The sequence below is a fragment of the Anopheles ziemanni genome, chromosome 3 (genome assembly GCF_943734765.1).
Source record: "Anopheles ziemanni chromosome 3, idAnoZiCoDA_A2_x.2, whole genome shotgun sequence".
NCBI lineage: Eukaryota > Metazoa > Arthropoda > Insecta > Diptera > Culicidae > Anopheles > Anopheles ziemanni.
Window position 1 is genome coordinate 6,452,880 of NC_080706.1, and position 14,140 is coordinate 6,467,019.

Here is a 14,140-nt window from a genome sequence, read left to right on the forward strand (position 1 = left end):
GTAGGTGCAGAAACCTTGGTTGGTATTTTTTGCTGAAATAACAAATTTGTTAATAACTTTACAACTGCTGAACCGATTTGTACATGTGACCCCTTAAATGAAAGGTCTGCTCAAGACACGCAACTTTGTGTAACAATAGATCATTCTATATTTTCTAGTTTTTGAGAAAGTTTATTTTTCGAAAAGCTTTGGAAATTTATCTCTTCGAAAGAGAGATTTTGCGAGAGAATTTTGAATTCTCTTTTCTCTCTCAAATTGGCGCATAGTGGTGGGTAGTTTCCTCGGAACTGAAATGAAACAGCTCCCCCTGGGAGCGGACAGTTAAAGCGACCCAGAAGATCCTGGGGACCATTCGCAAGCTCGATTTAGCCTTTGGATCAATTCAACCATTGATTGTACAATAAAAGTTACATTTTTTTTTGTACATGTTAAAGTAACAAATAATATGAAAAATCGGTAAATTTGGTAGGCACGCATGATATGATGGATTGGGACTCGGATTCGAAGATCCGGATCTCAGAATGGATTTGAATCGAAAGATTCTAATCCCTGTAGGTATTCAGTTTTCCCATCACTAGTTCAAACGACGGTACTTCATGGTTCCATGGTTCGGTACCAATGGTTCGATTCTCCGTAGTTCCGCGGAACGGAACTCCCCTCCGATGGAAGATTTCAAATTTTATACCGTTGAAAGAAATTTTGTGAACACACAAATAAAAAATGTTATAACCAAGAAAACGGGTAAAGTAATATTCTTGAATAAAGGTTTACCTAACCGGAACTTAATATTACTCCAATAGTTACAAAAATAAACGATAAAGGGGAAAGTAATTTTGTCAAAGAAAGAAGCAATGGCAACCAGAAATCTGTGTGCTACATAATAGATCAATAGAGCAATATACTTATGTAAAATGCAGAAAAGCAGGCAGTTTTTGGTAAGGTTTTATACGCTTTATTTTTCTATTTTTAGTTCGTTATAATTTTCTGGATAGTTTTTCCCAGATTTTCACATACAATTGTTATTACCATTATTTTTTTCCTCACATTGTTTTTCCTGGTGCTCCTGCATCATGCTTACCACTTCTAATTGTGTATTTTTACTTTGCTTGATTTTCCCTCAATTTCTATCTTAGTAAATCGTGTTTGTTTTTGTTTTATTTTTTATTTTACACAGTATCTCAGGTCGTGTGTCTGTTCATCATCTCTCCGTTCAGTTGGTTTGTGGTGGCTTCACAAGTAATAATTAAGTTTTCTTTTATCAACCCATTCGTCTTCATTGCTATCTTTCCCTGGTTTGTTCGACGTTTTGCTTTGCGACGATATATATATAATATATACTTATTCATATATATATATTGTTAGCCATAACACTGCGACTATAACGAATCCGTTCAATTTGCGCGAACCTGCAGTTACCGCCTGTTCCATTTTGCACTGTTTTTTTTTTCTTGATCTCCAACGCCAACGGTCTCATCGATTCCAGATAAAGGATGTACTGTGTGTATTGCATGTTTCCAATGTGTCTCACGTAACTATCTTTAGAATTTATTGCAAAACAAAAGAACAAATTGGTTTCACCTCGCGCTACACTTTTCAATTAAACTAATGATTTTGTAGTAAAGCGGAAAGGCGTCGAAGAGAGCAAATGGAGAAAACACTGCTGTAACGTAAACAGATGATACGAAACAGAAGTTTCCATTACCGGGATAAGATAATAAGAATATATTAGTTTGAAAAGAAACACGTAGCAGTTTGATTGCTAGTTGCCTATGCGAAGTGGAACCAATCTACCCTTTTTTCATAAATTGTGTCCTAAAGAAATCTTCGTACTTAGTTTTTTGAGCCAAACTTTGGCTGATTGAGTGTTGTTGCTTACGGTTGTAGTGAGTTGAAGCTATCGCCGATAGTTTTATAATCGTGTATATTTATTTATTTCTTGATAATTCTAAGCGACACTCTCGCCAACATCTCTCCACTACCAGCAACACTTCACAATATTGCGTGTTTCTGTTCAAATAGTTCCAGTATTATACGACTTCCCTTCAAACTATTGATTAAATTGATGAGTTATTAAATATTCCTTTTGCTTCCGTTTCGTGATTTTTCTGTGGTAGCAGGTCTATTCTCGGCCCCTCGAGTGACCTCTCCTAGCCATTTCGAGGATTGTGTAAATTGTTTTTTGTAGAGTTTATAAACTGTGGAGTTTTAAATTACAATAATGAAAGCAAGCATTGTATGTAACTGCGTTTATGCATAGTAATTCTGATTGTAGTACCAGCATATTTTCCCAATTTTTTTCTTAACAAACATTAACACACAGATACATACTCGATGTGGTTTTGGATGGAAATAAGTTTGAAATTTATCCTACCATCAAGCGAATTCATGTAGCGACTTTGAGACGCTTGGCCCATGGCCATTTGCGAGCCAACACTTATTTCAGGACAGGCGAAAAAAGGGAGACCTCATTCAACGGGGGGGTGTGTGTGTTTGGCTACTACTACTACTACTACAGCCGCTGGTGGGCGGATATTGCCGTAGGTGGTGCTAGGATGGTGTTGGCGCGGCTGCACGTTACCAGATTCCGGTCGGGATGACAGCCACCCTCATTTAATCTCCATGGAAAGGAACGGTGCTGGACTCGGCTGTGATTTGCCAATAGGTCGAGAAATAACAGCGGTTCACGGTTAAGTTGGGTGTTTATGTTGTGCAAAACGATGTCCTCGACTGGGGCACACGCAGACCACTGTGCGGCAAGCGTCACCGCAGGTAGGACGCTGCACGCGGGACGAAGACAGTGCCGAAGATGGTACGGACAAAGATAGCAATGGGAACGGGGCTAGTCGATAAAACTCTGCTCGACACAGGCTTTCACTCGTTTCTCATACTCTCGACGGTTTTCCTTGTAGAGCTGCGCCGCCATCGAGTTGGCAGGCGAGTTTGGATTAGGGTCACTTAGTAAAGACTGCAAATGAAAGAATCAGCGGAAAGGAGACATTAGCTATTGCAGGATAACCAAAGCGTACACGTTGGTACTCACCTGAATCGAAGTAAGAATGGCCGACACGTCGTACGTGGGGCTCCACCTGTTTTGCAAAATGTCCAGACAAATGCCGCCGTCGGCGTACACGTTCGGATGGAACATTTTGGAGACGAACCGCACCGTCGGTGGCTTGTTTGGGTACTCCTCGGTGAATTCTATTGTGAGCTTAAACGTACCGTCCTCGAACGGTGTGTCGTGTGGGCCAAAAATCACAGCGTTCCAGATCATAATATTGTTGTCCGTCGGTGCACCGGACACACCAGTTGGCGGGTCTTCCTGGAGCCTGCAAAGGGGAAAAGAAAACCGATAGTAGTATAAGACAGCAAAACTAAACCGGGAACGAGGTTACAGAGGCACGACTCTTTGGCACAACAAGATTGCACAACAATAAAACCGTTGCACAACTGATGATCACTGATGGATCAAGGAGATGCTTCCGGTTCAAGTTCATGTCGATAACGGCGAACGTTTGCGAATAGCCATTGCCTTCGGACTTGAATGGAATAGTCCAATGGAAGTGCCATGTGTTACTATCAATACGTTCACGTGACTCACGATCGAACTTGTTTAAGAAGCTTGCAACCCAAGATGAGACTGAATCACGCCGTCGATGCATAATGCGTTAGCTACTGCCTGCATCTCAAACTGATAGAAAATGAACTTGAAAATAGGGACAGTCTGTTGTTATTGTGCTGTTGTGACTGATAGACCGTTAGTTAATTGAGAGAAAGGGGTTAACAGATTACATTCGATCCAAGATTGTGCATAATCCCCTGTGAATACACAACAGGTACCAGAAATATTGATCATGTTGTAAAATCGTGGATTGCTTCGTTTTACTTTTCTAAATTCAATTGTAAACATTACATTCCCAGGTCTGTTTAAAAATGCAATTGATGAACATTGAAACATAATATATTCTTTTACGAAACACTTAAGAATATGTTGATGTTGTTGGTCCATTTTTTGAGGACTATTGCAATGGGTAAAAGATGCTTTAAACTGATGATTCAGCTCTTAAGAAGCAGGATAGGATCAAATATAAACTCTTAGCAATGAAATTCCGAGATCTGACCGGAACATCTCCAAACAAATAATTTGCAAGGCCCACCAATGGGTGAAATCATCGGCACACGCCGAATAGTGCGCACATGCGGTCCCAATCAACGGCGTCACGGTTATGTTCCTTGAGCGACACGACGCTGCTGATAAGTATACTACGTCGGCGTCGGTTTCGGACTTCTCGTCTGATCGAGATTTTCCCTCTTCGCCAACCTGACAACCGCAGGCCTTTAGAAACCATCTACAACATATTTCTGTTACTGTACCAGTACTTTCACCACCCCCGTGACACGGACGTGAACTGTTGCACATAAAAAACGCTGTTTGTAGCCGTGTGTTTAGGACTACGAAAATAAACCTTTTGCGCGCCTTCGTGGTCATGTGTGTCAGTGTGTGGGGAGGATTTTGATTTTCTTGTTTTCGTAAGAATCTGCGAAGATGCGGATCCACTGTGGGATACTCTGGCTGAGCGTCGCCTAGCTTGAACAGAGGCAGCGAGAACAAGCTGTAGGCCATTTGGCCGTCGCAGTGAAACCGCGGTGGAAGACGCGGCAAAAGGATGTGGTCAAGCGTACCAAAATTAGTTTCATTTTCGTTTTTTGGTGTCAGTATGTCTTTGCCAGCGAAAATGCTCGATTGCACGATTCAAGAGTAAGTTCAACTCGGTTTTTTGGTTGACTAATCCTCAACCAAGGGGGTTTGCTGAAACAAATCGGTCCCCAATGCACAGCTATCTCATCTCTATCTGCGCCGCGAGTCGACTGTTTACGTCACATGCTAACCTTAAATGGGAGGAAAAAAAAAGTTAAAGAAATATTAGCCATGCGTCTCAGCCCAACCATCACAACAAACGCACAAAGAAAATCGGACGGCAAAGGATCGAAGGGAACAGATCGGTTGGGGAACGTCCTTTACTCTCGGTGCAGGATAGCACAGCTCCAACACACTTACACACATACACGGGCACGTACGGCCAGCTCCTCCTCGTTCATCGATTTCGGTCGGCTTCGAATAATGCACAGCCCGTTCGCGCGGACCCGACACCAAGGGCATTCCCCGTGATGAACCTCCCTTTGTAAGACTGTTACTACAAGGTCGAACGATTCCTCGTCGCTTGGCTTTTGGACGGTATTTTTAACATACGAAAAGCTTTGTTGGATCGAATCCCAAGTTGGAGAGCATAGAGCAAAGCAATTGCCAACAGAATATCGTCATTTTTTGTGATATTGTTTTTGCTCCTTATGACTCGAACGATTTTATTGGGTGCCATGAAAAATTGAGGACACTCCAAACACCGGCTCACGAGAATTCAACAAACTATTGCCTTCAGATTATCCGGGTAAATAGAGTCCATCACTTTTCCCCTTTTCGCGTGTTATGTACAAACAAAACGGTGCATATGAAAACTCCATTTACGGTTGTTGACAAAACAGCACACGGAACAGAGGAATTACCTTTTGAAGTCTCTCATCAAACGTCTGCGAGCTGGCGTGGACATTTTCTGGGAAGTTTTTCACGTGCGACCGACTTCTCTGGGGTGGGCTAGTATCCCTTTTGCTATATTTCTACAGCAAATATTGTTTGTTGGTGCTGCTCCGGCTGCTGCCGATGCGAGCTGTTGGCTGATTCAGGGAGTGTGGTGTTTCCTTTCCGGTTCGCTGCCGAGCTTGCTGCTTCTCGAATAGTCGCTATCCGTCTCGCTTGCTCGTTACGGGCCTCTGGTTTCTTCGCAAGCGACGACTTCCTGCCTATTTAGGCGAGCCAAACGTCGTCCAGCAGCACACGGTTTCTCTTGTGGGGAAATAGGATTTTGCTTTTTTTTTCTACTCTCACTCGTTTTAGCTAAGCAACTGATAAGGTATGCCCCCGGATGCACTCGGAAGCGGACTTGGAGATCACTGCGAAAATACGTATTTTCCCGTTTTATGTAAGCTTTTGTGGCGCGTACAACCACGAGCACCGACACACACGAGAAAAATTCGCCCACGACAAAGGAACGGCAATTTGCCGTACCAGTAGCTAAACAGGGCAAGTATCAAATAATAACACTCGACCGACACACGCCACACAGGAGTCAATGGCCAAACGGGGTAGAAGGCGACCTGTCCCGACTCGCCTTCCTTAGTGCGAAAAAAACTTCTCCTGCAGCAGGCCTTCTTCGTATCACCTACTTTGCGCGATTCACCGTACGTACAGCTGCGCTTCACCAACTTTTTTTCTTCCACCCTAAACGCTAAATATCACAATTTGTTCGCGGTTGTACGGAAGCAGTAGCCAGAACGATAAAACTGCGGATTGCTGTGCGCTAGTCAACACGTTTGCAACATTTTGCGCGTATCGGATACGCACTGAACTGATAATAGCAAAATAAAAGTGGTTTTCACTGCCGTACCAGTCGCACTTTTCTGGCGAGTCGGGGAAAAAGTTAACCAAGTTAACTCGAGTCACCACCACACTTCACACGTGAATAGTGATGGCACAATCGGAATTCGGAAGACTCGACCTGTAGGCGGTTTCTGAAGGATTGGATCCCATTTGACGGATTCGGATCTGATTTGATTCGTTTTGGATTTGAATAGATTTGATTTGTTTGTGATTCGATTTGATTCGATTCTGACTTGATCGGAATCTATTTGAATATGATGTAACTCGATTTAGACACGAGGTGAGTCGAATTAGTCACGTAATACATCGTGTCACGACTGTTAGATGGATTGGGAATCGAGTGCCCAGTTGGGACTCGATTTGCCCACCACTAGAACGAAGCTGACAGCGCATCTTGACATCATCAAGCTTCAAAAACCTTGGTCACAGCTTGAAATAATCGTTGAAATCGTTAATTTCTTTATAACTTTTTAGTGCTTCGGCTAATTTTAGCAATTAATCCTTCAAATGAAAAGTCGCTTGAAGACACACAACTTGTTACAGCAGAGATTCTTCATCAATGCGTACTTTATGAAATAAACATTTGAAAGGAACGTAGGTACAGAAGGTGGTTGGTATTTTCAGCTAAAACAAGTTTGTTAATAATTTAATAATTGGTAAACCAATTTGTTCATGTGACCCCTCAAATGAAAAGTGTTTCAAAGAAACACATCTTAGTGCAACAAAAGATCTTTCCATCTTTTCTAGTTTTTGTTCAAAGTGTAGTTTCGGCAAATCATAAATTTGTTTTTCACTTTGTGGTTTTGTCTAGAAGTGACATAGCAACAATTATATAGAATAACGATTTTCGTTGGACATCAAGTTTTTACACGAAAAATAAGGGTAAGCATTTTATTTTTATTGAGAATTTATCATACTTTATAGTGAGTACAAAATTAATGATAATATATTAAAACCATTTGCCATTTTTATTAAATCAGCAAGAATGTTTAAAAAATACATGATTTCTAGACAGTTGTAAGAGTATTTTCGACTACGAAGTTTATACGTAAATGAAATTTCATTTATTTTCTAGGTAAAATCGTTTATTTAATGTAAAATGTTCAGATTCTTCGTTACACGGACGGAATAGTTTTGTTTTCTCAGTCAGAATACTACACGTACATTACTAATATTGTATGAAATATTTAAGAGATTCGAGAAAATTAATTGCAAATCATTTGTACTGTCTTGATATGGAATGGTAGGCCGATGTGAAAAACTCTGATATGGTATTCGTCATTACTAATCATACTTTGTCGAGACAGAACAAAACTACGTACTACGAATAACGTAAAATACTTTCGATTACTGGATAGAAAAATACTCTAATAATGGAATCTTTTGAGAAGATTCAGTTGGAGTAAGGTGCACACTTCAAGGCATCAGCATTTCGATGTTCGGTGACTGAAGTTTGACAAATATTTGGTATTGAGAGTACACGCACATCCAGCAGTAGATCTGTTTGGAAAATAAAGAGATAAGACTAAATAGTTCTGACCGAAACGAGTGATGAAAACTCACATTATAGATCATCCAGATCCAAAGAATCAAACTGGAGAGTGTTTGTTGCAGCTGCAAAGAACTTTTAATATTAAAACACCATGTTTACCGTATGTTTATAGATCTACTCACATAAATGTAGTATCCACCAATCAACCAAAGGCCGAAAACAAATTGAAACAGAATGGCAATGCCAAACAAGGCAAGCCATGGTAGCATCCAGCCGCGAGTGGTAGTTCTCAGCGAATAACAAATGCCTCCGGCGGAGAGGATCAGCAGGATGAAGTAAAAAATGAAGAACCCTCCAACAACCTGCATGGAGTCGCGAATATCCGTTTCAAACAGTGGCGAGTAGAGTTGTGAAGAATCGCCACCCACCATGTTATACGACGTCTACAATAGGAAACAAGACAGCATTATAATCTTGAAATGATCAAATGATGTGGTATGTATGAGCAGAATCTTACCATTGTAATCAACACGATGCTCATGGCTACCGTGTAGGCAGCTACTGCATAGCTGCCTGATTTCACGGAATTCGTCCAAATGCAGGGTGACCAGAAAGATTCTAACCAAACCATGTTTAGATTTTCTGCCGAAGCGTTCTTTCCTAAAAGAAAAGTATCACGAATGCACGGTTCAAACTTCCAGACGACTTCGAAATGTCATTAGGCTTTCGTAATGGCAAGTGGCACGCCCATTTGGGTGTCCATGATTTAACATACTTACCGCAATGAAATTAAGGCAAGATTTAGTGCTTTCAAAGCAATCAGTAGTCCCGTCGATAGATGATCGTGTTTTCTGGCTCAAAAGAGTATTTTAGACAAAATTGCATATGTTTTACGCGAAACTAATGAATACTACGCGATGAAAGTGTTGAACACGCAAACAAACAATAACAAGCGTCACAAGTCCAAGGTGACGTGCATAAAGGTAGGTCCCTCAAGAGCATTTTGACATTCGTTGCAATGAGGCTTTTGAAAATAGCTTTAATCATAAAAGCCCTTTCAAAACCGTTAGTAAAAGATGTTCAATAATCGTTTATTTAAAAATCTTTAATGACTTCCCATGACAAATTTTATATTTTTTAATACTAAGAGAGCTATTTTGTTTGCGTACTGTTTTTGTTGGAAATTAAAAAAAAAAAAAAACATTAAAACAGTGAGTTTTATGAAGTGGTGTTATTTGTAGAGTGGTTGAAATTGGCTAATAGTGGAAGAAACTCATGAATTTTGAAAGGAAAGAATATGACTTAATTTTATAGTACAGGTTTGTAGGACACATTACGCGAGTTGCATCAGCACCGGATAAACCACAATCGTATAACTAAAATTAAACGTACGACACATTTTGATGCGTAAATCAATCCGATTGATTTCCGGAACGTTGCCAAATCCATTATTGGGCCACCAAATCGTTTGTGCATATATTCCGTCGCCTCCGACGACATCCGTGACGGGCCCGCTGGGAAGAGATTTGAATATTTGAAGACGTCAAGCTCTCGGACCCTGGCCAGTGACCGGTCATTATCTTAAACGAAATTCCATCCTCTTTTCCACGGATCTGCAGACAGTTTGGCCAGGCGACGGTGTCAGGTCAGACCGAAGACGACGCCAAAAATGGAACCCATAATGATATAGTGCGGTCCGATGTGTGTTTACTGTATGTTCCATTTCGTACGCCGTGGGTTTTACGGGCGGTCTAGAAATTTGAATCCCCTAGAGAACTGCTAATGCCAACGCACATCGAGCGCACATTTGCGGTTTCGTGAAGGTTACCACCTGTAGGCAACCCATTGAAGGTTTTTTTTTCTCGGAGGTTGATTTTTAAAGACTTTCTTATCGGTTAATTTGCAAAACACGTACAACGTTGTGTCGATCACTGTTTGCATGAAATTAAGTTTCTCAGTTTTCTTCGATTATATTATGTTCCATCCTCGTTAAAATTGTTCAAAAACTGAAATAAATTGGTATGCAATATCAAAAATTGAATCGCTGTCGATGCACCGTCTTTGCGTGTCGTAGTGGCCCTTCTAACGTGCGTGGATATATAACAACCATTCCAGAAGCGCAGATGTGTGCGCAGACAGTTGTGCATGATGTTTCGCCTTTATGCTCCCATGATGTTGCTGGAGCATGATCTTTAGGCTCGTTCGAGTTGCATCTTTACTCTCCCCAACGAAATTCCCCGACCTCTAGCGTTGCGCGTTACACTCCTCGTTTTCGACAAAGTGTTATTTTTATGCTCTGTTTCTGTTTCAGTTTTATGCGGATCTTCTTCGGCGTAGCACCGCGGAAGGTGCATCCAGTGATGCTGAAGGAATCCTCCCTGAAATGATCGCCTCGGAGATTGCCGGGAGCATTCGTTTTGGTTGTATTCAGAGGTCCTCTAAGGGCCGCTAATCCAGGGGTAAGGTGCAGTTTGCATTCTATACAGTTCGCTATAAACGTTTATCCATCTTGTGTCTTGCTTCAACAGATTCCTTTTTCCATTAACGTACACAAGGTACGCGTGTGTCGATAAAACAAAAGTTCTGAATACAATTTTGAATCTTTCAATTTGAAAGGGCATTTGTTTTCTGTTGAGAACATAACACCTACTCACCACGTGTCACCATATTTGGGGTTTTCTAAGATACGCCCAGCGTCGCACATTTGCATGGAAATGTGTGCTGGAACGACGATCTACCATTTGTCCGGTGATCCAAGATAAACCAAATTAACTCCATTAATGAAATGGGTTCGTTTCCCAACGAGCCACACGGTTGAAAGTCATCCAATGCAATGTGGGGGCCAGAAAGCATTCTTATCGTTTTCTTATGGAATGTTCGAAAATTGCAACTGCTCATTCGTGTGGTCGTATTTTTAGGGAAAATCTTTTGTTGGTATCATTATGCAAATTTCTCTTAACTGAGGCTGTTGTTCTAAGGCCCTGTTTGGCTTCATAAGCACGACCTAATTGAGTTCTTCTTACGTACTTTGTCTAGGATAAGTTCGACGAAGTAAAAGGTGTCGACAGCTTGCCTAATAAATGTTGAAGATTTTGTTTTCCTCCAGAGGGCTTTATTTCTTTTCTTGGAAGCTATAGCGAGGTACTTGATGGATACAATGAAATTGAAAAAAAAACCCCGCATGATGTCTTGCAGTCAGATTTAAACGCAACGGAACACAGGCTGCTCTTGTTTCGTCGGTCTCTCGCTCAAGATGCATCCCGTTGGAGCGCGTCCGGTATCGAATGTCGCGCGCACGCTGCCTCGTTCTTCCCGGGAATCCCACGGAAGACAAATGTCTTGAAGAGATCGAGACGGAGCGAGAGAGAGAGAAAGGCATAGGAGAGACTCCAAGGTGTGCTGCGTTTCACCTGGTGGAGCAGGTTTCGGTTGGAGCACGCGTAAACCGAACGAGGGTCTAGAGAGCGCCGGAGATCGCGACTCAATTCCGCTGCGCGTGCGGCTCAATCTGGCGACTTCAGGCGCGTTTTCCGGCGGGTTTCAGTTCGTCCGTGCGCCTCAACGTGATCGGGTGTGTAGTAAGGTGACGCACGTTTCCTTTGCCCTTTTTTCCCCCTTGGCCACTTTGATCCGGTGTGAGGTTTAAACCCCGGCAACGACGAAAAATCGAACCTCAACAAATTAATCGGAAAATCGCGAAACGAAGTTACGATTAGGCAGACAACCTTTTGGATCCGTGGTGGTGTGGCAGGCAGGACGCAGATTTTTCCCCGAACCCGCGAACCAACGCCGCGGCCGCTTTCCTTGCGGCATGCCGGTGGTCGGTCGTTAATTGTAAATTATGGTGTGTTCGGTGCGAGTACCTCTTCACACGGGCTGTGCGTGCGTCCGTGTGTACGTCTATTAATTCTCGGTCGCTGGTGTGATCTGGTGCGAGTTGTTATGCTTCACGCCTGGCTGCGGGGATAAATTTCGTGCGTAGTTAGTGCGTAGCGCCATAAAATGGATCCTGTTTTGACAAAGGATCTTCGTGTGTTTTCCTCGATTGCAGTTGCGTATCAGTGCGTATTTCTCGTGTTTTTATGAAGGTACAACGCGGCCCAGTTTAGACACAACTGTCCGGAATCAACTTTTCAAGAGCGTGTCTCCAAAATGGTCCACAGTTTTGCCTGAACAAGCACAGAACCATACCAGGAAAAGTGAGTGGAAAAACGGTCCGCTTGGTTGGTGGTTTTTTTTTTGGTTTTCTTCCCGGTTTCTGCGGCCCGTACACAGCATCAAGAGTGGCCAAATCCAACGTTGCGAACGAAAAAAAAGGGCAGCAAACAAATGAAAACCGGGTCTCAAACAAATGTCCGTAAAATAAAAGTGAAACAATCGAGTCGCTGCTCGGCGGCGTGTGATGTGGCCGTGGGCTTACAGCATCCCCCTTGCAGCCGGTACCGCCCGAAGATTTATGTAGTGCACCGTCTCGTTGTCTCCCGCGGTATCCCGCTTTCGATTGCGATTCATGATCGAAGGGCTCGCAGGTTCTTGCCCCGGCCTGCTTCCCCCATCCGGATAACGTGACCGGGCCGGTCTTGGTTTTTCCCTGCAAAGTACGGTTTTTCGACGTTGTGTTTTCGTGCCTGCCTGCCTATGTGTGTGTGTGTGTGTGTGTCTTGTACCGAATTTATACCCGTTTCTTGGGCAGGAAAGTGGTGGTTACATTTCAACAAACAAGAAGAAAACAGTCGCGCACCACCGCGTCCCTTCGGCGAAATTCGAGCTTGCGCTCATCCAAGGATTGCGGATTACCTTTAAGGGACGGTCCGGGATTGGGGCTTATCCGTGGTGTGTGCCGGTAGACTGGGCCCGTCGAGAAGGAAGTGGATCGATTGATCGCCAGTGCGATGCAATTGTCGTTGATCGTGCGCCGGTGGTGTGGCAGGAAAGTGTGTCTTTGCAAACCTTAAAGCTCCCCAAATGGCTACTGATAAACCTTTCCGCTAGCGAGAAGCCCTTAAGTTGCAACACTTCGGGCATCTTCTCGGTGCCGAAAGAAGCGCAGCAAAAAGGGATTCAAAAGCATAACGAGCAGGAAAATAACAAAAGCGAAAAGCGAAAAAAAAAGTTCAGTTACGAACAAGAACCACGAAAACGAAACCGAATCCGGGTTGATCTCGTTCGCGAACCGCATTGTGATCTTGCTCCGGCGTTGGCGATCGCAGACAAACATTGCCAACAAAAAAAAATTGAAGGAAAATGAAAAACATACAGCAAAAGAAATCTCTACCGAAGGCAAACAACAAAAAAAAAAACATCCACAAGGTAATGGCAAAACCACCAGGCGTGTACTTGGTGGCATCTTCCGTAGCAGAAGCGCCCTTCGGGTGCCTGGACGGTGGACAGTTGGTGGCGGTTGCGGTTGCGGTTAATTTTTCGGTGGCTACCGTCAATTGCAGCCCAAGAATGGACCATTTTCGGCGCGATCGTGGCCACTGAGACGCTGTCCGGCAGACCGGTGAGACCGGGCCCGGCGCAACCGGAGCAAAACACGGCTTGATTATTTTCGTAATTACTGGCCACCTTCGGTACCGGGGGCTGGCCGGACGGTAATTGCGATGCCCGCTGCCGGAGGGTGGGTGGAGAATTGGGAGGAGTTGTGAACCTCCTCCCCTTTCCCCGCCTCTCCCTGTGTCTGGTGTGGAGTTTGGGAACGGTTCCGTCGCGTCGGAAAAGTTAGGCTGGGGTTGCAATGTGTCTACATCGGGCCGGAGGTAAGAAGGAAGCCAACCTGGAGCCTCTACACGTGCCCGTGAAGGGGGTTACTAGGGGAGGCGTAAGTGCAGTGGCTTTACAGTTGTGGGGCGTTTCTTTCGCTCGTTCCCCGTGTTTCCCAGCATCCTCGGTTTAAATCGGAACATTGGGGACCCTGGCTTAGGTTGGACGAACTCAGGTGGAGACCTGCGTCATACGCACCACGAAGGAAAAAATTGCGCATACCGCTGCGATCCATAAGCAAGAAAACGCCAACACAATGCACACCACCGGCAACGATGATTAGGTAAAGTACCTGCAAAATGGTGCATTTATTCTAATCATTTCCGCGATTGCACGCGAACCGTTTAGGGTTGAAATGCGAACCGGAAGCAATGGCTACTTAAGCTCGGTGAAAT

At 43.5% G+C, this 14,140-nt stretch overlaps 2 protein-coding genes across 2 annotated transcripts; both read right to left on the reverse strand.

Annotated features, from left to right (window-relative positions):
• Positions 1-2,147: 2,147 nt before the first annotated feature.
• Positions 2,148-6,195, reverse strand: LOC131286415 (ubiquitin-conjugating enzyme E2-17 kDa). The gene is made up of 3 exons (XM_058315362.1): positions 5,560-6,195; positions 3,041-3,326; positions 2,148-2,965 (listed from the first exon to the last, which is right to left on the reverse strand). Exons 1-3 carry the CDS (start codon positions 5,601-5,603, stop codon positions 2,840-2,842), a joined length of 456 nt encoding a protein of 151 aa, XP_058171345.1. The 5' UTR covers positions 5,604-6,195; the 3' UTR covers positions 2,148-2,839.
• A 1,384-nt stretch (positions 6,196-7,579) lies between these two features.
• On the reverse strand, positions 7,580-8,637 carry LOC131288064 (uncharacterized). Its single transcript, XM_058317163.1, has 4 exons — positions 8,500-8,637; positions 8,165-8,425; positions 8,054-8,104; positions 7,580-7,990 (listed from the first exon to the last, which is right to left on the reverse strand). Exons 1-4 carry the CDS (start codon positions 8,611-8,613, stop codon positions 7,907-7,909), a joined length of 510 nt encoding a protein of 169 aa, XP_058173146.1. The 5' UTR covers positions 8,614-8,637; the 3' UTR covers positions 7,580-7,906.
• Positions 8,638-14,140: the final 5,503 nt, after the last annotated feature.